The 23,837-nt window shown below is 42.3% G+C and overlaps 1 protein-coding gene and 1 long non-coding RNA gene across 4 annotated transcripts in view; one reads left to right on the top strand and one right to left on the bottom strand.

The window, feature by feature from the left end:
• LOC136712985 (protein sidekick-1) overlaps positions 1-23,114 on the top strand; it is a 287,347-nt gene extending 264,233 nt beyond the window's left edge. For all 3 annotated transcript variants that reach the window (XM_066689864.1, XM_066689863.1, XM_066689865.1), the window contains 17 exons: positions 309-503; positions 1,761-1,962; positions 3,807-3,910; positions 4,822-4,892; positions 6,699-6,831; positions 7,977-8,033; positions 8,724-8,825; positions 14,243-14,358; positions 15,081-15,267; positions 16,461-16,598; positions 17,038-17,199; positions 17,495-17,620; positions 18,122-18,286; positions 19,135-19,272; positions 19,561-19,681; positions 20,782-20,911; positions 21,251-23,114. In XM_066689864.1, the coding sequence (XP_066545961.1) occupies positions 309-503; positions 1,761-1,962; positions 3,807-3,910; positions 4,822-4,892; positions 6,699-6,831; positions 7,977-8,033; positions 8,724-8,825; positions 14,243-14,358; positions 15,081-15,267; positions 16,461-16,598; positions 17,038-17,199; positions 17,495-17,620; positions 18,122-18,286; positions 19,135-19,272; positions 19,561-19,681; positions 20,782-20,911; positions 21,251-21,523 (2,420 nt within the window). In that variant the 3' untranslated portion in view covers positions 21,524-23,114. The remainder of the gene's footprint in view (positions 1-308; positions 504-1,760; positions 1,963-3,806; positions 3,911-4,821; positions 4,893-6,698; positions 6,832-7,976; positions 8,034-8,723; positions 8,826-14,242; positions 14,359-15,080; positions 15,268-16,460; positions 16,599-17,037; positions 17,200-17,494; positions 17,621-18,121; positions 18,287-19,134; positions 19,273-19,560; positions 19,682-20,781; positions 20,912-21,250) is intronic.
• Positions 14,232-18,950, bottom strand: LOC136712988 (uncharacterized). The gene is made up of 3 exons (XR_010804900.1): positions 18,839-18,950; positions 17,550-17,667; positions 14,232-14,320 (listed from the first exon to the last, which is right to left on the bottom strand). It is a non-coding gene; the product is annotated as an uncharacterized LOC136712988 (long non-coding RNA).
• Positions 23,115-23,837: the final 723 nt, after the last annotated feature.

Raw genomic sequence — 23,837 nt, 5'->3', positions numbered from 1 at the left:
AAAGTGTGGAAGAGGGAAAGGACAGCTTGTCACTAATTATAGGACCGCATCTTACATGCATTTCTTTTTTCTTCGCTTTCAAGATCTAATTAATACAATTATAAATATGAATGTCTTTGTCTCTAACTCTGCCTTAATATTTGTCTTTGTGAAATTCAAGTTCTACATTTGCTTTTACAGGTAAGATAACTTCACGATTACTGAATCGATGGGAGTGTTGAAATGGATACAGAAGGAATCATACATTGAAATGGAAATAAAAAATAGCAATGTGTGTGTTCCTTATTTGTGTTTGTTGTTTTTTGCAGGGTACCAGATAGCATACAGGCTGGTGGCCAGCGACCCCAACAAGTTTATCACCGTGGAAGTGGGTTCGAACGCCAGGCAGTTCACGGTGACAGGCCTGTCTCCCGAGTCGGCATACGTGTTTCGTATCTCGGCACGTACGCAGCAGGGCTGGGGGCAGCCGGAGCAGGCCGTGGTGATAACGACAGAGAAACGAGGTGACCTGCCACGGGCTGCCAGCCGCCCATCCTCGCCTAATCTCTGGACACGCAGGCATTGTTACATTAAATCACATCCAGTACTGGCTGTAGCGTGTCTTATCCGCAGCACTCGGCACACTTCGCTCATGCAGTTATGTGGTTAGTCATGTGGAGCGCCAGTCGTTTCAACCCGGCCAGTCCTGCATTTCTGGTCCAAACCCACTCTGTCGACCTGACACACCACTGACGCGAATGTTGTCATGAGATACACTTAGACTGAAAGACACGAAGCACCAGAGTGAAGAAAACCTGGTGTGGTTTTCTTTTTGTTTTTCTATTGGTTGATTGTATTTTAGTAGAATAATTCATATACTTTTTTAATCTTGACATTTTAAGGGAACTAGATGTGTGCTCGTCATGATCGTTGTTGATGTTGATGAGTTTTAGCAGAGCTTTAAAGAGAAAAGTGAGAAGTGCCATGCTCAGCGCATCACACACCTTAGTGTGACTGTGTTGAAATTCAGATGTTTCATGAATAGAAAAAAGACCAATAAATAATGTGAAATATAAATGCTGATTAATTAGGCTTTAAAAACTCTTCAGAGATAGGTCAACAGCAGTGGGTCTAATCAATACCTGTTTTGTGCGTTTAATCACAATCAATACGGTCTACATTTAAAATTAAACAATTATGCCTCTCTCTGTGGAGTTTTTCTATTCAAATCAATAAGGCCATGCAGTGTTGTGGTAAGGGACCAGAGAGGCCAGGCCAGGCCAGGCTGCAGAATAGCTGACCATCACTACCGAGACTTACCTGTATAATCATTCACTAGATCAGCAGAGTCAGCCCTGCTGTCACACGCGATATGAACTGAACCCGTTCATAGTCACACAGGCAGCTGCTGTGTCTCTCTTTCTCAGCCCCACAGTGACGGATACCTGTGCAACATATTGTTCTACCAAAGAGAAATAACCCACCAATCACCACCAATCAGTTGGTATAACATCAGGATTATTCTCTAACATGAAGTACTAGCATTAGATCCTTCCACCGACATCTGGAGGGACTCCTAATCCAGTCTGGACAGAGAATTTGCCTGGTTTTGAATTACTGACCTCTGCATGCTCTGAATGCACACATTCTCTGCCTCTTGAACTCGCACACGTCCTGCAGTCATGAAGTGTGACCTTTCTCTTGTATTCTCATTTCACAAGAGGTGTCAGAATTGTTTACCAATGTTTGCTGATTGTTGACCCGGCTGATTTTCCCCACAGATCGACCCCAGCCCCCCCAAGCCCTGTCCGTGCCGCAGGAGGCGGTGCAGTCGCGGCGACTGCGTCTGCGCTGGGTTCCGGGGGGAGACGGCTCCTCGCCGGTCCGCTACTTCACCGTGCAGACCAGGGAGCTGCCCGGCGGGGCCTGGCACACCCACTCCTCTGCCATCAGCCACAACAGTACGTCCTGGGACATTGACCGGTGAGCTCTCTCAGTTCATCACCCACCCATCTACCTGTACATCTACCTGCACATCTACCTTCACATCTACCTGTATGTCTACCTGCACATCTACCTGTATGTCCACCTGTATGTCTACCTGTATATCTACCCACTCACACACAGACATGAATGTGCTGCCCTCACTCTGCACTGTTCAGTTCCAGTGAGTTTCTCTTCTGCGGTTCAGCAATAAACAGCTGCTTAAGAAATGAAGAATAACCGTTTGCAGTGAAGGCTGGACATGTGTGTTTTGTGCACATAGGAGCTGCTGTGTGCTGTACCATCCTGCCAGTTACCAAGGGCTCTGTTGTGCCGAATCTGAATGATCTGGGAGAGGCTTTATTAATCACTCAACAAATTCCCTATGTATACTATTTTCACAAACTTCCTGTTATTAGGAGTGCAATACTGGATCTTGCAGTGCTTTATGGGTAAACTCAGGACCATATTATCTGTGTTATTATGAATTATCTACCTATGCACTTCTTTCCTCATTTAGATGTTTCTCATTGATCTTTCTCTTCCAAGGAGCTCATAATGTTATTACATTATCTGAGACAGATCGTCTGTCGAGGTGAAAGCTCAGTGTTGACTCTTTTGACGGCTGTTCCTGCTAATCGTTCTGTTCTTCCCACAGCCCAGCAGGGTGAGACGAAATACTCACAATTAAAACAGACTGAAGTAATCACTGGTGCCCTGGCACTTCCCCCTTATCAATCTTTGACACCTCCAAAGTAGCTATCCATCTCCATATCCACAATTACCACAAACGTCTGCCTGTCCCATGATCAGGGATGGCAGTAGTGGGTCAACTACAGTACCTTTCTTCAATTTCTGCATAGAGTGTTGACTCAATAAGACCTTGTTTGCTGGGGAGAATTGATGGATTACTGTTTATTAGGTTAAGTATTTTACATTTACAAAATAAAAGCATTCAGATTTTAATACTTTTGACAAAAATCACTTAAAACTTTTAAAATCCTAAAGTGTTTCAAAGAAAACCGAAATACCAGATAAACTCACAATGCACAAATGCATTAGAGCATAATAATAATTAAGTTTGTGAAACTTGCAAACTGCCAAAACAACAACATTTAACAAAAACGGTCAAATGCATTGGAATTTAATGGAAAATGCGTCAGATAAATAAATACAAAAAAAAGTAACTAAAACAAAACAATCTGATGCATTTAAAATAATTAAAACGGTCAATGCATTGGACAAATAAAACTAAAAAAAACAAAGGAAAAACAAGTGTCTTTTCCAACAAATGATTTCATTAAAACCAATGTTAAAATACAAGTAAAACACATTCATTTATACAATTAAAAGCTCCAGCAGGGGGAGTATGCATCCTCAGAGGTGGGGTCCCATCATGGCATCCTGAGCTCCCCCAGATGTTGGATATGAATTGCTGGGTTACTATGCAACCCTTATTCTGGCCTCTATAGTCACTGACAGCTGCAACACCGTGGTGCTGCCAAGGTCACCTGCAGAGCTGATTCACACAGAAATTGAGATCTTCACTCCATACCAGTACATTCATATAGAGAATGTCTTCTGGTTACGGAAACATCAAAGATTACACACCAGTGTTTATTATCTCATATTTCTGTTTAAGGACTTCTTATAATTCAACCTTGTTTCTTCATGGTACCCTGTTTATTGTGGTCCTGGGGTTGAGCCAGCGGCTTCATGATGCCAGAACGTTTGGACTTTTCTACTTTAGTTCTTCTGTGGAAGGACTGTGTTCAGGTCCTGGGCTTCTGTGGGTGCTTGGTTTTAGAGGTGTGATATAACGCCTGGGTTTTGACATCTTTCAGGCTCAAGCCCTACACCTCATATAAGCTGAGAATGATGGCCACTAATGATATTGGAGACAGTCCCTACAGCAATGAGACAGATGCAATTACTACTTTACCAGATGGTGAGTATAGACGCAGGTGTTATACAGATGAGTGTCTTTGTAGATTGTGTTGATTCCAATCATTTGTTTTCCATCTCTAACCAAATGGGTTTCCTTCACTGATGAGAGGGAGGTGACATCTTTACAGTTTCCTCAAAGACAGTTCAGTATTGCCACTGTTTGTGTGTTGCTGTCGTATACTGACTCTCCACGCATCACTTCATAGCAAGCATCCATAAAATGAATAGTGCGACTAGGTTTAGTCAAAGTAAAGGTGCTGTTCTGTGGAATACAGATGTCTTAGATTGACCCCAGTGTGTCGGGTGTGTAAATTGCTACTGAATAGTCCAGCAGGCACCAGAGATCACTGCTCACCTGTTCATAATACAAACCACTGTCTGGAAGCTCGTTGCTGCTTAGCATGTTTTTAATATGATTGAGACTTCACAGAACATTTCAAAAGATCCAACTGGCACGAGCCATAGTGTATTGTATTGTATATGCCCTGTGGTTTGATTTAGTTCCATCATGCTTCACTGTTTTTGTCTTTTTGACATTTAAATACTTTCTCACTTGGTGGTATGCTGTTGCTCCATAATAAATGAAAAAATGTCTTAGTTTGTGAGATAAAATAATGTCACCAAACATCTTAAAACCTGAGAGTATAAATAGACTCTGGTCTGGAAGAAATCCATAATTTAATTCTGCAGTAACCATTGCTAGAATTGAAATTCTTTTCTATTTGCAAAAAATAAGAAAAGGAGCAGACTTGTCTGTATTCTTTTTTTTCCCCGTGCCTTTTAAGAGTAACGCTGTGATAGTCATTAATGGAGGATTTAGCCCCTTGGGTAACCAGGTTAGCGGCAACATAACAATTCAACCATATCTATTGGAAGTCATTGATTCCTCCTGTGTTTTCTGTTTCATTTCAGTTCCTGATGAGCCACCTGTTATTGCGGCTGTAAAACCTTCCACCACCACCTCCGTTCTCGTTCAGTGGCAGGTAGGCAGCCACACCGGCAGAGTCGGCGATCAGTGCAGGGACTCGGGATTAGACCAATACACATCTACACGACTTTGAGAGATTGCTCTGTGAAAGTTGAGTCTTAGTCAAAACTAAAGTCGAGTCTGACTCACATATGCAGATCTTTTAATGTACTTATTAGTTGTTTCAGTGGGTATAATATACAAAGCTTCATGTTTCATGTTTAGTTAGATGAACAGTTGCAGCTCATGTAATGTAAATAAATACAATCACATTGTCACAACATGGCAACATTGTGTGTTAGCTGGGAAGTGGATGCTGAATAAAATATTTACATTGATCTGTTATTCAATAATAATAATAATAATAATAACTACATAGCTTTCATCAATGGCGGCTTCGTTTTTTTTTTTTTTTTTTTCTTCTACTAATATTTGTAACCACTACAAAGTACAGGCTTGTAGTTTTGTGTCAGCAGATTAATGCTGTGGATTCACAGCACGGAGCGCCAGATCGCTGTGTTTAAATGCTTTATTGACCCCTCGCAAGCCCGTCTTGGTCTTCCGCCTCCGGTTTCTCTTCAATTTCAGACACTGTGATTGGCTCGTGGTGTCTCTCGTGCGGCCCACCCATCTCGGAAGCCACACAGCAAAACACAACTCCTCCCCGCGCACAGGTCCTCATATATTAGATTTAATTCAGCGAGGAGCTGAGCTGCGAGATTCCCTCCTGCAATTCTTCCGCAACTTTTTGCGTTTGCACCTTGCGAACATTTTTGATTTAACCCTGTCCTAAGATAATTAATATACCATGAGCAGACATTCAGCTCTAAAATACTAAAATACTAAAAAGGGCATTAATTAGCTGCAAAAGCCCTTATCCACTGACCTACATAGTCCTGGACCAACTACCTTTAATGTGATTGTCTTATCAATAGAACTGTGATCCTCAGTGAGTTAATTAATTTCAAAATGAAATTTGCTAATTACCAACTGACTCAGTCTTCCACATGTTTAATTCGGATCTTTAATGTACTTATTAGTTTTTGCAGTTGGTATACTATGCAAGGCTCTCGACTTTGTCAAACTGCAATATGATATTGGCCTTTAATAATTATATTACATGTAATGGTATGTGTTTATCACCATAGATATTCACTTCAAAACAGAACTTCATTATATACGATCTGTATGTATCAAGATAATATATAACAGCAATTTCCCTGCAAGTTATTTTAGTTGATAGAACATGGAGTGAAAGATTTAAGAGCAAAGAAACATTGCACTTAAACCCCCTCTAATTATTGTGTTAGATTAGGAAAGGCAAACACATTCAGCAGTGCGGCCTTCTGGGTAAGCAGCACGCTTTTACGCTGACAAAGTATTAAATCACCGTGGCTCGGGCTGCATAGCTGCTCTACACATCTGAATATAGATGTACTGCGTAAGGTTAAGTGTCTTCAAATGCAGGTTCCCCATAAATACCGAAGCCATAATCTCAGTTAATTAAAAAACTGATAAACAATCTGTCTGAAGCTGGGCCGTCTTCTCCACAGGATGCGTCACATTACTGTCAGCTTTTACAGCATCGTGGAGAGCAACTGCTTTCCCCCTCTGAATGTGCCCCTAATCAGGGTTAATGCTACACAGACATCATGGGTTATACATCACCAGTAACTCCAGATTTCTCGATTGTAAATTCTGACTATTTTAGTCATGAAAACATACTCTGAGAAAAGTTCTTCCGAGACCAAGCACATGGAAAAAGTAGGTATTACTGGATACTAGACCAGAAGACTTGACCTTTGACCTTTGCTTATTTCAGCCACCAAAGGATGAGAGTCTGAATGGGGTGCTGGCTGGCTACCGTATTTACTTCCGAGAGCTGCAGTATGACAGCGTCCAGCCGGAGTCCAAGGCAGCCGCTAACCAGTCCACCACACGGACAGAGCTGACAGGTAGCGACAGACACCTGCTGGTTACCCTGTCGTAGCCCAGGAAGTCAAACTGTGATTGTAGTATGAGGTCTGGAGTGGCAGGCTGTCCAGGGAACAGGCTTTCACCCAGGTTAGGAGCCCTTTAGGCCAGATTTAAATTCGTTTGGATTTGGCCATGAGGGCATAGCTGACCCCCCCAACAGCGCCTCTTCTGGATACGCCCCTCAGCATCTGCTGTGTCTGTGTCAGTATTTGGAGTAAGTTTGGAAGAAATGGCCTTCAGAGGAAGTCAGAAGACTCATGAGAGAGATGCTCTGCATCTCCGACTCCCAGGTGTCACTCCATTCCCTCTAGAGTGTGTGTGCTGCTCATTTGCATACTCTTGTTTCTTCATTTGCATACATTGCATGTTTTATTTGTTTGTTCCAGTCTGGCAAGGCTAGATTCAAAGTGAAAAGCATTGAGTCAACTACCAAAGTTCCCCTGCAATTGTTTGTAGATAAAGCATTTCATTTTAAATTTTACAGCGTCATTATCTTCTGTAATGTACTGAATCAGTGCTGCATTTAATTGGTTATATATATATATATATATATATATATTCTGTGAATATGTCCTCCATAATATATATTCTGTGAATATGTCCTCCATAGATACTTCAGTACTTCAGACTGACTACATTTTGTTAAATGGATACAACAGACTCAGGCCCTTTGAGCAACCAGAACAGTCTCACTGGTTCTGTTACATCTGACTCAGATTGAACTAATGGAAAGGAAATCAGATATTGTCCTGCCTCCAGACCTGAGCATGTGGGCCCCAACCCTAACCCGAGTCAGGGCTATCTGAATTAGAGCCGCACCAAAACCACATCACTTTACTCTCGTGTGTGTTTGACTCTGTCTCGGACACACAGGGTGATAAAGGGCCCTGTTTTTCCATTCCATACGAGCCCATTTAAAAGAGCCCTCAGTGGGGAAGTTGTTGTGGTAGTTGTGGTGATGGTACTACACCTTAATGTGCGTTTCTGACGTGCAGTTCCTGAAATAACAATGGATGTTTTGATTGCGCTGCAAGACTGTTTGCATTTTTTTTTTTTTCAGGATTGTAAGATGTGAGCTGTTTAATAATTTGTAACAAGTTTTCTTTTTGTTTGCCTTGAATAGCCAAAAGCACTTTCAAGACTGTGAGCAGTGCTGCCTTAACAGAATTTGAGCTAACACGTAAGTTTCTTTTAATTGCCGATCTATTTAAGTGTGCTTTACTTTGAAGTTTAACAAAATATTCAAGCTCCTTCTGGCAAAAATGCGTAATCCCAGATGCGTGTGAGGTTCTGTGTTAACAAGCACTTCCTTTAATTTGCCTATTTTGTCTGTGAACCCAGAAACAGTTTAGCCTGCTGGATGGGTGTGTCCCACTCCCTCGTGCGCATGGGCTCTGAATCAGAGCAGCTCAAGAGACATGGCTTCCTCTCTTGGCTTGTGGTATTAAAACCAAGCTGTAGCTTCGTGCAGACAGTGCTGTACGAAGGGTGAGCCAGTGCAGTATTGTGTTGAATTATAGTTGGAACGCTGAGTGTAAGAAACCCGCTAGGTTTTTCACACAGGACTGTGGTCACTGACATGGCTGGGTTGTGCTACAAAACCATCTCAAAGACCACACCAACAGAGCAGATGTGCATTCATGATACATCACACATTCCAGTATTGGCACAACATTCAGCTTTGATCTGGTTTTATAGCACAGTGTATGAATGGCAAGGTTTTATTTACCGTGCAAGCTGTGGGATTGAATCAGTTTCTTATTATTGAATCTAGTTATCTGGTTTCTAATCTCTAAATTACTTAGATTAGATTACTGAACACACAAGATGACATCTTGTCTGGTGATAATAAAGTCTGCTTTATTCGTAGAGCTCAGCAAGTACAAGCGATATGAGATCGTAATGACGGCCTACAACGTCATCGGAGAGAGCCCCCCCAGCACGCCTGTGGAGGTCTTCGTGGGAGAAGCAGGTGAGACCCCTCAGGATGTCATCTGTGAGTCTGGAGGGACTCTTACAGAGCTCTGAATAATGTTCGCAGGTGGCTCTGTTCAGGTTTGCAGATTTCATTTATATCCAGTTTACGCAGACATTTCACAGAGAGGGTCTGTTTGTTTGACATGGTTTCACATTTTTTACATTTTGTAAGAAAAGAGTGAAATACATAAATTAAAAGCCTACACTTGTTTTCCAGTTGTATGCAGTGTTAATGTATTGGTCCATTGAATATTTTTAAACCAGTTGTGTTAAATTCATTCTGATTGAATTCAGTGTTCAATGCCTGAGTGTTGGGGGTTGAAAGATGCCATATCTGGTCTCCATATTTCAGTTTTGCTGAGGAGGTTGTCATTTCTTCCAGCTGCTGTTATTTATTATTTTCTATTTTAAAAGCCATCAAAATACATGAGCTTTTCCATTTTCTTTAGTGACTTGGTCCCAAAATGACATTTCTTAAAAGCATGCCTTGGTTCTTCTACTGGCAACGCTGTGTGTTTTGTTAGAGGTCATCCATTCCCACTGTGACTCGGCCCGGCCTGGCTTAACTCTCGACATCACATGACACGGGACGCATGAAGCGCCTGCCAGATCTCTGAGAAGCAGCCAAACAATGAGCATAAACTGCAGTTTAAACTATCCCCCTGTAAGGCAGATGTTCAGTTCAGTGACAAGAAGTGTCTGTTTTTTTTTGCATTTAAAAATATACAAAAATACTGTAACTGCAAGTCTGGAGAGAGATGAGAAATAAAGTACCTCTCATCCCCACGGTGTCGGCCATTAAACAGGAAGGAACTCCTCATTTCCTGGCCGAAGGGTCCAGAACAAGTTAAAAACTAAATGAAAACATGAAGAGATGGAGGGGTTTGTGATGCACTGTAAATCCATGGTGGCGGAGCAAAGAGTGATGCCTGTCACTGTCAGCCCAGGAGCCAAGGCTGAGTGACAGCCCTTCAGACACGACAGCGAATACAGTGTTGAGTTCAGTAAGCTGTCATTGTTCCTTAACAAAAATCAGATTTGACGCAATTGGTTTGCACACACGTGATATTTTGTGCCAAGAATCTGTGAACTGCATGCCATTATTAACATGATTCTAAAGTAGAGCCTTGTAGGCTCAAATGAGCTCCCCCAGACCTACAGGAACTGCCCTGTTTTCATACAGCTCTTCCACACACATGTGGAAACATTGGATGATCTCATATCCTGTTTGAGTCTCATGGGCAACCTTCCACATACTGAGGTGTTTGCCTGCTCTGTTCTGTGCTTGGTGTTGTGTGATGTCCTTATGACTGGTCTCTGCTGCTGGTGATTTAAGGAGGTCATTGTGCATTTGATGTATTTTGTTCATATGAAGTGCGATTCTTTGAAACACTTCATCGAAAACAAGGCCTGTTCTGTGCTCTGAAGGGGATGAATATTTTTGTGCAGAGAACAGGTACAATTTCCTCCTCCTTTTCCTTTTCTTCTATATTCTATATATTCTATATGCAATCTGATTTTTAACCTGATGCAGCAGTTCTGTAGTGCAGTCGTGTTGGTTTTAGAAAAAGATAGTGTTTTGTGTTTAATTGTTTTGCTCAGCTAGTTTTCCAGCTCTTGCCCTTCTCCTGTTGTATGAGTATTTCTAATAGATGTGTGAATTGGTGGCATCTCTCTGCTGTCAGATGGAAAATAAACGCCGCCTCATCCCACACAATGACCTTCTGTTCTTCCAGGGCAGATTTCTCATTTCAGCGCGGTCTGACAGTAGCCTGCTGTTTGCCAAGTCATTTACAGTAAGGGCACCCTGTCTCCGGCGTCGCTCCGGTTGTTCTCACCTGGCGATTTATGGAAGCCAGATTTGCGATGTGAAGCAATAATGTCCTTTCGATAAGCAAATTCCTCATGTAAGGTCCGACAGGTGAGGGAATGTTTTGAATTTGTGTTCTTGGCATTGAACAAAGGTGCTGATAAAGACCCATAGCGTAGAGAGAGCATGTGGTATTACAGCCGTTTTAGTAGTTCCCATTCTTTCATGACTATAACAAGGATTACAATTCCAGTCTGTCATTTAAATAAATAAGATTTCCATGCCTCTCCTCGGCCTGGTGTTGAGTAGTGGAACAGACTGCAAAAAACTAATAAGAGGTCTGTTTCTGCTTTGGGCTGAGGGATCTGCCATGTGTGCTTTCAACAAGCTGAAGCCTGGGGCAGCAACCACTTTAAAAAGTCCGGCTTCGAATCCTTACATACTGTTTCAACCCAAACAAGGTCAGGCCATTAAAATGCCACCGTAAGACAGCTTCCAAAGAGAATATCAAAGTTAATAACATTAATACATCGCTTCAGAACTCCATTGCATGCATTGATCGTAATATATATCTAATGAGGTAAGCTTAATTTGATCTACTCTCGTCTCAAACACCTTAATGAAGGCAACGTAGTAACACCCAACAGGAAGCTCTCCAGCTCTGTGCTTCATGCGATTTACCCGACTGGACACCGCAGCTTTAAAACTGACTGTTTCTGTTGTGAAAACATTGGAAATAGAGTTGAGTGGACATATTGTAGCTACTCTGAACTGAATTGACACTTGTAGTGCTGGGATTTATTTTCCAGCTGCTTAAATTAACTTCTTTATGGTTCTTTGAGTGACTGGGCTAAGTTGTGCCCGACCAATTTGAATGCTAATCGCCTGTCAATCCACTGTGTGTTAAATACTGCAGTAACGGTGATGTAATCTCACTCCTGTTTGAGACTGGAACACATTTTGTAAGTATATACAGTATGTAAAATGTAATTTCAAGGGGTGAAGCTGAAAATTGAATTAAATACCTAATGTGTACAGTGTTGAATAAATGATCAGTTGGAAGTATGCATTAAATTAAATTGAAGTTCAGTTTATCAAAGGCCTCCCTTTTCTTAGTGCTGGTGAGCGTCTCAGTGTGACGTGGGTCCAGCCCCGGCCCTGAGGAGACTCTCCGTCCTTCAGCCTGACGTCTCCGTCTCCTGCAGAGCATCGCTGTCACAGCGTCCACCGCCAGAGAGCGGCTGGACTGTCCTGGTTGGACAAATGAAGGCAAATGATCTCGGGCAGGATTTGCTTTCATGACAGTGAAACACGTTTGGCATTTAGAGCAGAATGAAATATCCAGCCAATTAGGGATACAAACAATTTAGAATGATGTTCAAATTAGATTTCACTTCTTATCAATTCTGTCATTAAAGAATTTATAGAAATCATTACATTAATTAGAAATAACCTTAAGATACAAAGTTGAAAATAAATTGTAATTTATAAAATTTTTGAAGGACAGGAATTAATTGGCTAAATATATATGTTTAATAGTAATAATAAACTTTGATTTCCAAAAGTATCAAACTGGAAAACAGAATTAAGTAGTAAAAATATGTACTGAAATTCCACAGTTGAAAACTGAGAACTTCAGAAAGTCCTGCACAGATGGATTTTAAATGTTTCATGAGGAACAAATGCTGGGAAGCACTTATTCCAAAGCACAAACTCTGGGTCACGAAGGTAAATGCCTTTATTCTGCATTTAAACTTGTGTACCAAAAAAAGCTAACAAACAAAATGGTCCCTTTCACTGCTGTCTATGGTTAAATGTGGACCACTAAGGTGAAATGACAATGAGTAGGAAACTCCAGATGGTACTCTAGGTATTTATCATCTGTTTTCAGCAACACATCAAGTTTATACAATTGATGGAAATGAGGATGCTTTTTTTTTTCTCCCAACGATACCTTTTTGGCAGTGGTGTGGAATTTAATGGAGCAGTAAATATGAATCTCTTATAATGAACCAAAGCAGCTGGCAAGCCTACCTGGCGAAGGTTATTAACATCATCATTAGGACAGGGCAGGCTGGGAGATAATGGTGGGGAAAGGGAAGAGTTAGAGCAAAACCAATAGTGCAGTGACAGATTCATGGCCTGGCAATTACTGTCAGAGTGTCGGGCTGTGGAAACAGGAAGGTCGTCCCAGGCAGGTGCTGCTCCTACTGGACAGGCAGAGAAATCGCTCCTTCAGCTCTGGGTCCACAGTTCTGTCTCGGTCACTGTGACACATTCCCCAAATAATGATTTGTGTAAATTGTGTAAATTTGTGTTTAATCGTAATGTAATAGATGACAGAGTAGTGTTTCTAGATGGCTGCAACTGATACTAAAACCCTGGACAGACTCGGTGCATTAGGTTTTGAAGGGATTTATCTTCTTTATCTTATCAATAACGGCAGGAAATATATTTGCCTTCAGACTTGTTTTTGTGTGTTTGTTGCACAGTTTCACATTTGTGGTTTTAAGACTTATATTACATAAAAAATATAATTGCATACATTCTTGCTTATGAGTTTGATTCTTAAAGACAAAACTGAAGTAACATTCCCTTGTTTCTCATGTCAAAGTATCGCTGGGAGTTTAATTCACCTTCTTAGGTCTTAGGACTTTCAACGAAACAATCATTGTAGTCTTTAATTTTGTTCTCGTCTCAGTGTTCAAAACAAATAAGTGCTTTTAAAGCTTTAGTCACAGATAGTTACCCTGGTATTCTGTAGTTTGCCAGACCTGCTCGCCCTGGCCACTCACATTGTGAAGTGGTTTTAGGAGATGGGAATGACTTGTGGATTTCAGCTGGGAGAAGGACAGAGCAGGTGTTTTTCCATTGTTGCAGGAGCTCCCCCTGGAGTGATTTCAGCAGCTGCCATTAATGATCGGAGACTCCAGTGTGAATATTTTCAGAACAAAGGACACAACTCTCATTCTCCTTGCGTATGTGAATGGTAGTCTCAGAGTTGTGTGTCTGGTTTTGTTTGTTATCCAGTACCCACTGCCTGCACACAGAGGCCATCGGTATCTGTGGGCTCTGAGACTAAACAGGCTGTAGTTTGGATAAGAGCAGAGATCCATCCGGGAGTACAAGATCGAATGCTGTTACTACTGTAAAGATCAACAGGACGCAATGCTTTCTAAAATGAGTTTTCTCTTGTATAATCAATTGTGTAATGGGGATTATGTAATAGGCACCTTTAACTTAATTTGTTCAATGATATGCTGGTGTTATATTGTACAATCTGTGCTCTGTAGCTGAAGTGCTGAACAGCATGAACATATTTTTATACATTTAACAATTGTGCAGAAAATGACAGCTCAATCCAGTTGCTTCTTTTTTTTATGCAGTCATTTTAACCTTTACTGTATTATTACACATCGCACTGAACCTTTTTAATAAGATATGCAGTAATCCCCTAAAGCAGGCGCAGTGCTCAATACGAATAGCATAGCAAATAGTTTGGACCCACCCAGTAACACAGCAGATACCCTGCCAGCCCTCCTGTAAAGTAGACTTGTTGTTGATGGCTGTTGTCACTATATCTGCACATCTGTTACTTGCAGCCCCCTCCGTGGCTCCACAAAACATCCAGATCAGCGCCCTGTCCTCCACGCAGCTGGAGGTGTCGTGGGAGCCCCCTCCTGTGGAAACACAGAATGGCAACATTCAAGGATACAAGGTGGGCAGAGACATCACCCCAATCAATCATTAGGATTGACAGAGTGACCGACAGCAGTTTCTGCACCAATAACCGATTCTGTTACATCATTTCATTCGTTTTAAAACCATACAAATCAAATGTCAAAATGATCTTCAGTATCTTTCTGGGAACTTATTAAGCCTCGTCTTAGTTATTTCTGTTTCTATATTTCTAATCAGAATTCTGCAGGAGTGCATTCTTTGTTGTTTTGTTTTGCTTTTGATGATTTCCTGATTCTGTTCTGCAGTAAATGTTCTTTAATTCCTCACAAAGGTCCATGTTGTGGCTAAGATAACCCTATGTTTGATAGTTAGTGAACACATGGCTTCAGGCACATCAAAGAGCACTGTAGGAACTGTTTAGGTCAGAAATATGATCATTTCAGGTACTAAAATGGATGAAGTCCAATAGGTATAGCAGTGGGAAAATCATATAAAGTTGAATTGTTTTATTGCCTAAACATTTCACTTTCTTCCTAATGCAATTGTTTAATACATGTAGGTGCCTGCAAAGCTCTGGAGAAACTATAATAAACACAGGAATGCACAGGAATGAATAAATACCGCGCTTCTTCATGACTGAGGAGAACGTCTAGATTGGGGTCGATGGGTTCATATGCTTTGGACTCGGGGAGGAGGAGAGCTCATTGTCCTGACTGTCTTTAAATCTGGCCTCTTCTTTGTTGTCCGAATTTGAAACAGATTCATTACTGGGAGAAGGACAATCAGAATGAGACAGAGAAAATGAAGATCTTGTTCCTCCCAGAAACAACCGTGCGACTGAAGAACCTGACCAGCTACACGTCCTATCTGGTGAAGATTTCTGCCTTCAATGCGGCTGGGGATGGCCCTCGGAGCGAACCCAGGAGAGGCAGGACCCAGCAGGCAGGTGGGTAACACCGCCCTGACCTCAGGCAGGACACGGGGCAGCAGACCGCCCTGACCTCAGGCAGGACACGGGGCAGCAGACCGCCCTGACTTCAGGCAGGACATGGGACAGCATAGGCACCACTAAAGGCTTCAGACTTGAACATGGTTTATTTTTACTTTGTTCTTAAAACTCCAGATCCCCTGAAGCAAAATGTGACTGCTCCACTGTAGACACAGTAGGACCTATATCCCTCAGCCCTTCTCCCTCCTCACGAGGACCTCAGCTGGGGATGTCCGCTGGTGCTGCTGCCAGCAGCCGGCCGAGTCTCTGCTTGGCACCCCGGGCAGGAGGCAGTTCTGTGGGCGGGTGGCATTTGATTGGATGGACCTGCAGACTAATATACTCCATTCCTGTCTCGCTGAGGAGAGATCGGGGAACTCGCTGCCCCCCCTCACTCCAATCAGTGAATCAAAAGTAATATTTAGATGCTGGAAATCACATTAACAGAGGGTGATATTAAGAAGAGAAATGCATTTGAATCACATAGACATGGCCTTTAATTAGGTTGTGTTATTCATCTCCCGATCTGATCGTAATATGGAAATGTAACATAGATTAAAAAAACATGAAACCATGATATGATATTATTATTATTTTACCTTGAATAATAAAAAAAGCTCTACAAATAATACATAAAGACACATATGGTAAAGCTGTAATAATACAAGTTGAGAATAGTTAACAGTAATACTTGATCTTCTAGGCGTAGTAAAGTAACTTTCACATTGTAAAGTAAATATCAACCTGCCATTCTCGTTTGCTTAATATGTTAAGCAGGTTAAAAAGGACTGTATCTATCTGTTTATTTACCTGTGTATGACTTTGAGGTGAGCGGAACATTAACACGATTCATTTTGGCCACATTGACCGCCATCTGTAATACATCGATTGATTGTGGAGAAAGTAGACTGGCAGCCTGCATTGTGGAAGCAGTGACATCTAGTGGCTGTTCAGGGTACATCGGCGAAAGTAGGAATTCTTTTCTACAATGTCTCATTCCTTGGATGTTTTTTTTTTTTTTTTTAAATGGCCATCAACGTCAGCAACAGCAAACACTGAACTCAGCAGAGGGCAGTGACTTTCCATGAGACGGAGGTTCATCCTGACCCTGACCCTAACGCTGTCTGTTAATGATCCACCGTCTCTTTCAGCCCCCAGTGCTCCCAGCTTCATCACCTTCTCTGAGGTCACTACCACCACGCTGAACGTGTCCTGGGGGGTTCCTCTCCTGCCCAACGGCGTGCTGGAGGGGTACAGGGTGGTGTATGAGCCCTTGGCACCCATTCATGGTGGGTAGTGAGACAATATCGCCATTTTCTGGATGCAGAACTGCTGCTCTTTTATCTCTGACATATAAACAGAATCCCTTTTAAAACTCTTGAGATGAAGAGACATGGTTCTCATTTCACAGATGTTATAATCAAAGTGTACCTTTGTGATTTAGATTAAATTATGATTCCTTCATTAACTGGATAGATGTTAATGGAAAAAGTAACCCCTAGCTGTTTAATGTGAATTTATGTATCACTACTATTGTATATGATGTAAGTTTTTACTTCCTAGATTTGGATGCTTAATTAAATCGTTTCAGGAAATCGGGAGGAAATTATGGTCAAGAACAAGAGCAGCTGAAAATCCTCCTGAATATCCTCCTGAAATCCTCATATCTTGTTCTTTTAAATGACTCTCAGTTCTGTAATGTCGCTTGTTTGGTCTGCTGTCCTGCAGGAGTCAGTAAGGTAGTGACAGTGGATATCAAGGGGAATTGGCAGCGGTGGCTGAAGGTCAGAGATCTGACCAAGGGAGTGACCTACTGCTTCAGAGTCCAGGCCAAGACCATCACCTTCGGACCGCAGCTGGAAGCCAACGTCACTGCTGGACCTGTGGAAGGTAGGGATCTGGCTGCCAGCTCTGTGCCCTGGAGGCCTGGTGGACCGAGCCCATGCAGCCCTGAGGCCTGGAGGTCCAGTGGACTGAGACTTCTGCTGCATGTCATTATTTAATATATGGAAGTTTAAAATGACACGGAGGAAATCCAGCTTCTGTTGTAAACCCAGACATGCTCGGCCTCCCAGGCAGTACTATGTGTGGAAGACAACATGGCTCTTTTGCCAGAGCTGTTACTTCAGTGCACTTTCTTCGGTATCCTGTTCCTCCCAGTCTGACCTCTGACCTCTGTCTGCAGGATCTCCTAGCTCTCCACTAGAGACAAAAATCACAAAGTCTGGGTCTTCACTTACAATCCAGTGGTCGGCCGGTGATTCCGGGGCTGGCCCTGTGACCGGCTACGTGATTGAGGCACGTCCTTCAGGTAGGGACTCCACAGCTGCTTTCTCAGGAGCGTTACCTGCAAGGCAACTTTATTTTCAGGGAAAAGTTTTAATTTCCTGCACAGTATGAGTTTACTGTGACAGACAGACAGCTGGCATGTAGTAATTTAATAGTAATGTATTAATAACCCCATCCCAACTGCATACAGCTGTGCTCTGTATTGTTTGGTGTTTATTTTAGTTTCATTACAAACTTTTACAGCTTGACTGATGTAATGAATGTAAAACATTTGATGGCCAAAGAATATGAAAGTAAGTATCTTTTATATATCAAAAAGGGATTCAAAGAGACGGTCCATATTGCAGTCACAGTGTAGCCATCTTTATTAAGAGATCCATGTCTTAATTGCCCTACCAGTGAAAAAGCTCACAGAGGCATCAATCTGAGCTCACAGGCACACAAACATTGTGAATAACGCAGATCTGATGACAGCCCTGCAATACCCCCATTACATTTGGCCATGAATGTCTCTCTTTCGCAGACGAGGGTCTGTGGGACACCTTTGTGAAGCACCTGCCCCCCAGCAGCAGCTCCCACACGGTTAGCCTGGACCGCCTGCGCCAGGGGGTCAGCTACGAGTTCCGGGTCATTGCGGTCAACCGGTTTGGCTATGGCGAGCCCAGTGCGCCCTCTACTGTCATGTCAGGTAATTGCAGTCTGCTCTTCATCTGCAGTTTCTGCTCATGAGTTTGTCTCTTTTCCTCGGATGGTCGTCATTTTCTGTTTCAGTTACACTGATAATCTGCTTTAAAAACGAATTATAAACGGAATTGTGTTTAATTGGGTGACAATGCTGATAATTGTATAATAGTATACCAGTCTTGTTTTGTACTGCATATACAATGCATTAAACCTGCTGTTCAGTGGCTTGTGTTTTCATAGTGTGGGTTCAGTGTTTTTAGTCTAATTAACACGCTTACTTGCTTTAATTGTATATGATTCTTATTGATGGATCCCACCTCGCGGCCACATGTTTCTGAAGTTCACTGTCTTTGTCCTCAACAATCAGGCTTCAGTTCTCAATACAGCGCAGTTTGTCAAAGCAGCTCTGTTCTTGTCAGGCTTTGTCCTGCTCTTTGTCGTGGTGACGTGCCCTGGCTCACCCTGTCACTTCAGGCAGCAGCACTGAAACTAATCATCATTATCAGACAGGCTGCCAATGATAACATCTCACAGGATAATTCCAGCACAAACTTACCAGAGAGTAAAACTGAGAAAGTGGAGAATTGTCTGTGACGATAGATCTTCCTGTGATGAGCGGCAGGCAGCCCCGTGCCACGTGCTGTGGACATGTGATAGCGCAGCCCCCTCCCCAGCCACAACAGTGATAAGCCTCTTACAGAAGGATCTTCTCACTTCTCACAAACAGGGCAGGAAATGTAAACCGTATTGAATTACAGATTGTTGCTGCCACCTATTGAAGTTATACTGTAATTGTGCTCCAGTGTGTATGAGGGTCCTTTTCCCTGAGTGCTGTGATGTTGTGTCTCCCAGCCCAGTCCGAGCCGCCCTTCTATGAGGAGTGGTGGTTCCTGATCGTCATGGCCCTCTGTGGCCTCATCTTCATCCTGCTGGTCGTTTTTGGGTTAGTGCTGCACGGGCAGAGCAAGAGGTACAGGAGCTGCGAGGCAGGTAAGAGGAATATGAAACTCTTCAGAATAAAGTCCTAGGAAGATAAACCTCTTTCCTTGTTTGTTCACATGTATTAATGTAGAAAATGCTTATGACTTCTATACAATTACATTTAGCTCAATTTGGCAAATCAATTGGTGATCATCAGTTTCTATTTCCTTATCAAAAGCAGCTCGAAGCTTCGTTGTGGAAGCGATCATAACGATCGGTGATGATATCGGGCTGGAATGTCTTCAGTGACCTCTGGCATGTCTAGTTTTAAATCCAAACATCTTCTCATCCGTGCAGGTAAAAATATTTCTACTGTGGAGGAGTCTGTCACTCTGGACAACGGGGGCTTCACAGCCTTAGAGCTCAACAGCAGACATCTCAACGTAAAGAGCTCCTTTCTGAAGAAAAACGGGACCAGGTGAGCGGCCTGTAGTTGGCAGGCAGGAGCTCTACAGCTTCAGCGACCCTGCACAGAGGGGCCCCAACGTGAGGTGACGGTCAGGAAGCGTCCTCGACTGCAGTGTGTAACAGACACTGTCCTGCAGTACTGATCCTTGAGATGTTGCTTTGCCTTTTCAACAGACCTGGATGGACTGACTATCCAGACTTGGTGAATCTGCCTCAGTACGCTCTTGTCTTGTTCTAGTAGCGACACAGAGGTCGGGCCTGTAGATGTAATTAGAGAATCCAGAGATTGCCCTTGGCTGCTGGAATAAAACTCATTATCAGGTTTGTTTGGCAGATTTCCCAGAATGTCCTTGAAAGAGAGAGCATCCTATCAGATCTGATTCTTTGTTCGTGCTGTTGGAGGTTTTGAAGATCCTAAGAGCTGTATTAGCAATACTATTAAAGAATCCATATTAAATACACTAAGAAATAAATAAATTGATTTAGAATTGCAGGGATGTGTGTTGTATTGCCAGATAGGAGTGTCTGATATCCAGTCATCATCGTCTTCCCAAGTGTAATACTCACGTATTGATTAACTCATCAGAATAAATAGGGAAGTAAACCTCTTTCTTTGATGCTGACATGTCATTCCTAAATATCCGCTGGGATGTCATGGTATATCACTGTGAAGATCACTCTACTCTGATGCTATCGATATCTATATTAGTTATCATGCTTTTTATTTTCGTTATGCAAAAGCTGTGTCACCAGTACTTATGTTCCAGTGTTGGAGGTTTCTGTGGATTCAAATGTCCACTTTCATGTCCAGATATATTTATTGTAATATTTGTGACTTTCTCTTTCAAAACCAAACTCTCTGATATTTCTTCCAAAGATTCTTGGAAGCTCAAAGGTCTTGTTTACAGCAAATTTCCCTGACGATTTTTAAGGCCATATCCATAAAACTAGTAATAGTGATATTGTTGTTTGACTCAGTACGATTAACAGTTGAATGAGAATACATCTTGAAGTGTGAGGTTTTGGCAAAGCAGGGAGTGTTTATAAACCATTAGAGTTGTACATGTATTTTATTTCATTTTTTTGAATGTCCTGTTTTTCTTTTCATAGGTCTCCTCCCCGGCCGAGCCCCGGAGGACTGCATTACTCTGACGAGGATATCTGCAACAACTACAACGGGGCCGTGCTGACGGAGAGCACCACGCTCACAGAGAAGCCCACAGAGATCTCCGAGTCGGAGGTATGGTTCCGCTTCTGCACAGACAAGAGGGCAACACCAGGGTAGTGCCACTGCCACAAACGCAGCCATATAACATGAAGTGTGTTTTTAATAGCTTAATGCATTTTCTTGCTAAATCATTGAGTGAGTTGGTGCCTTGACAGAGCGAGACAACTGAGAGTGTTCAGATGTATCTCTTTCAAAGCTGGACAAAAGAAAGACCTTTTATAAGCTCACATTTATAAGCCTCTGAAAGGGTGTCATGGTTTTCATGTTAACCATTTAAAACCCTGTAGAAAGATGTGTTATTGTGCTCATATTCAAGGGGCTTGAACTCATTCTTGCCTGTCACTCCAAAAGGCCACAGACAGCGACTACGAGGACGAGCAGCCCAAGCACTCGTTTGTGAACCACTACATGAGCGACCCCACCTACTACAACTCCTGGAAGCGGCAGCCCAAGGGGCTGAAGCCAACGTCGGCCTACGGCTACGAGGAGTGCGCCAGCGGCGACGGAGAGCCCTACTTCCAGACAGTGGTCACAACGCACAGCGTCGGGGGGGCGTACACGGCGGGGGGGCAGCCTGCGCCCGGCTCCCGGACTCCGGTCACTGGTTTCTCCTCTTTCGTCTGACTCCTGGGTTGGGGGGGCGCAGGACCTCCCCCTCGAACCCCTGTGTGACTTGGACAGATGATCCCGCAGGGCAGCAGTGCAATGAAGTGAATTGGTGGTAATTAACTGTCATATGAACCCTGAAATCCTTGTCTGTGTGTGTGTGCGGGGAGCAGGGCTGACAGACTTTCATGCCCGGTTATATTTGAGTTTTTATGCACAGATTTATCATAATGTATCACACATTTTGTGTATGTATGCATATGTATATATCTATACACACACAATATAATGTTTGTAGATCATTTGTGACATTTCAATGGTATTAAATTTATGAAGGTGCCAGTTAATTTTTGTCAAATTGAAGACCTTGTCTGCCCTATGTAAGTACTTATTGTGTTAAAATACACACACACACACACACATATATAGATATATATATTTTGTTTTAATTCAACAAAGGATGAAGACGCCGGGGTTCTCTCATCCTCAGTGAAAACAAGCACAGCAGATGAAAAGAACCTTCTTCTCAAAATGAAAACTTCAGTCCTTTTACTTAAAAATTATTTTTAAAAATTATAAGAGCCTCGGTTGGAATCAAAGGAATTAGACTCTAATAATTAGTGTAATTTTAATTATTACCCACAATTCACTTCAGAAACTCTACCCCCGAGATATTGCCCTTCAGAGTCAGAGGACACCACAGAGAAAAGGGAAAGACATAACCTGGCATGTGACGTGGCGAACAATGTCCGCGCGTCTGTCCTGGAGCAGCTGTGGGGACGCAGTGCCATCGACAGCGGGCTGTAGGTCATCCTAGCGAAGAAACGCTGTTCTTGTTCAACTCCACATTCTTGGTGACATTATAGGGGAGCGTAAGGTCAGTTGTACAGTCCTTTTGTTTTGACATTGTGAACTGATCTGCTTTCAAATCTCATCAGTCGTTCAGTCAGTTATTTGTTCTGAGTTCTGAGAATTGCTGATGAGAAGAAATTCATGCATTTTTTAATTTTCTCCCAGAACTCTGAATGTAATAGAGGGATTTGTTTGTGTTTTTTATTTTTAGAAAATATATACTGCCTTTGCACACACTGACTGCACTCTTAAGCCATATGGATATTGCTTTAATGGAAAGAAATGTGCATTTGCAACTTTAATTTTTTTATGGAATTTCTTTGGTATTTTTTACAGAAGAAAAAGTGACTGAAGACTTTGTTTTCATTCCTTTCTTTTGGCTAGCAATATGTACTGTATAGGACTGTATTTTTAGGATACATTTTGTACAGATTGACTTTTTACTGTAGTGCTCCTCCATCGCTGTAGTTCCGTTGTGAAGCCATTCCAGCTGTCCATCCTGCAGCCCTTGTTCGTTGATGGCGTGAGGAGCAGAGGAGCTCACAGGACTCGCAGTCCAAACAGACCTTCATGAACAAACATCGCTGGACCGGTTTGCCACTTCTGAACCTAAGGAATAGTTGATCTAGTTGAGATGCAATCTATATTTTTTAAAAGAGATTGAAATCTGTGACAAATCTGAATTGAATGTCATCTTTCCTGTCCATAAATGACCTTTTCACTGACTTTTCACAAAGTAAAAAGATTTTCTCACTTTTTTTTTGTATGTTTGTTTTGTTTTTTTACCAAATTAAATATTCATTGTGAACATTGATGGCTTTGTGACCTTGTACCATGGGCTCTCAACACCGACACCAATCTGGAAACGTCTGAGCCACAAGCATTACAGTCAGTCTCCGTACATCGGAAGTGTCATCTGCTTGAGTCCATGAAATGAAGCCACTAGTTCCAAATGGAATAAATACACAATCTTTTCAGGCGGTGCCACTTCTGTGGCTGGTTGTGCGTTCTGAAGCTCATGTGTCCGTGAACACGCTGACAGACGCTGATCTGCTCTGTCATGACTGTTCCTCATGGTACCCTCTCATGAAGAGGCAGACATTCTAGCAGTTTTATTTTTCACTTATTTTATTAATAGTTTAATTATGTTTTGTATGGCTATACAAGTTTAAAATCACAAAACATACAACTTAAAAAGCACCTTTTTTGTCTTGTTCCTTCTTGGGAGAAGGAGGCTGATTGTTATGGGATGTGCGTTTTGCTGTGTTTCAGATGTCAGGGATTGTTATAAGTTTAGAAGCCGTTACCAGGTGAGAGGAGTGTCATTACTGCTGTTTCTGGGCAATGTGTGAGTTTCCTCCCTAGATGTGATAACTTTGCTCAGTTAATTTATAGAAGAAGAATACGAGTGATTGGGAGTTAAATGCCATCTCCTCATTTAACAGCAGGCTCCTTGATGTATGATGTGTACAAGGTAGCT

Source organism: Amia ocellicauda, chromosome 17, assembly GCF_036373705.1.
Source record: "Amia ocellicauda isolate fAmiCal2 chromosome 17, fAmiCal2.hap1, whole genome shotgun sequence".
Lineage (NCBI taxonomy): Eukaryota > Metazoa > Chordata > Actinopteri > Amiiformes > Amiidae > Amia > Amia ocellicauda.
Note: the sequence above shows the minus strand (reverse complement) of the source record. Positions and strands in the feature narration are given on the sequence as shown.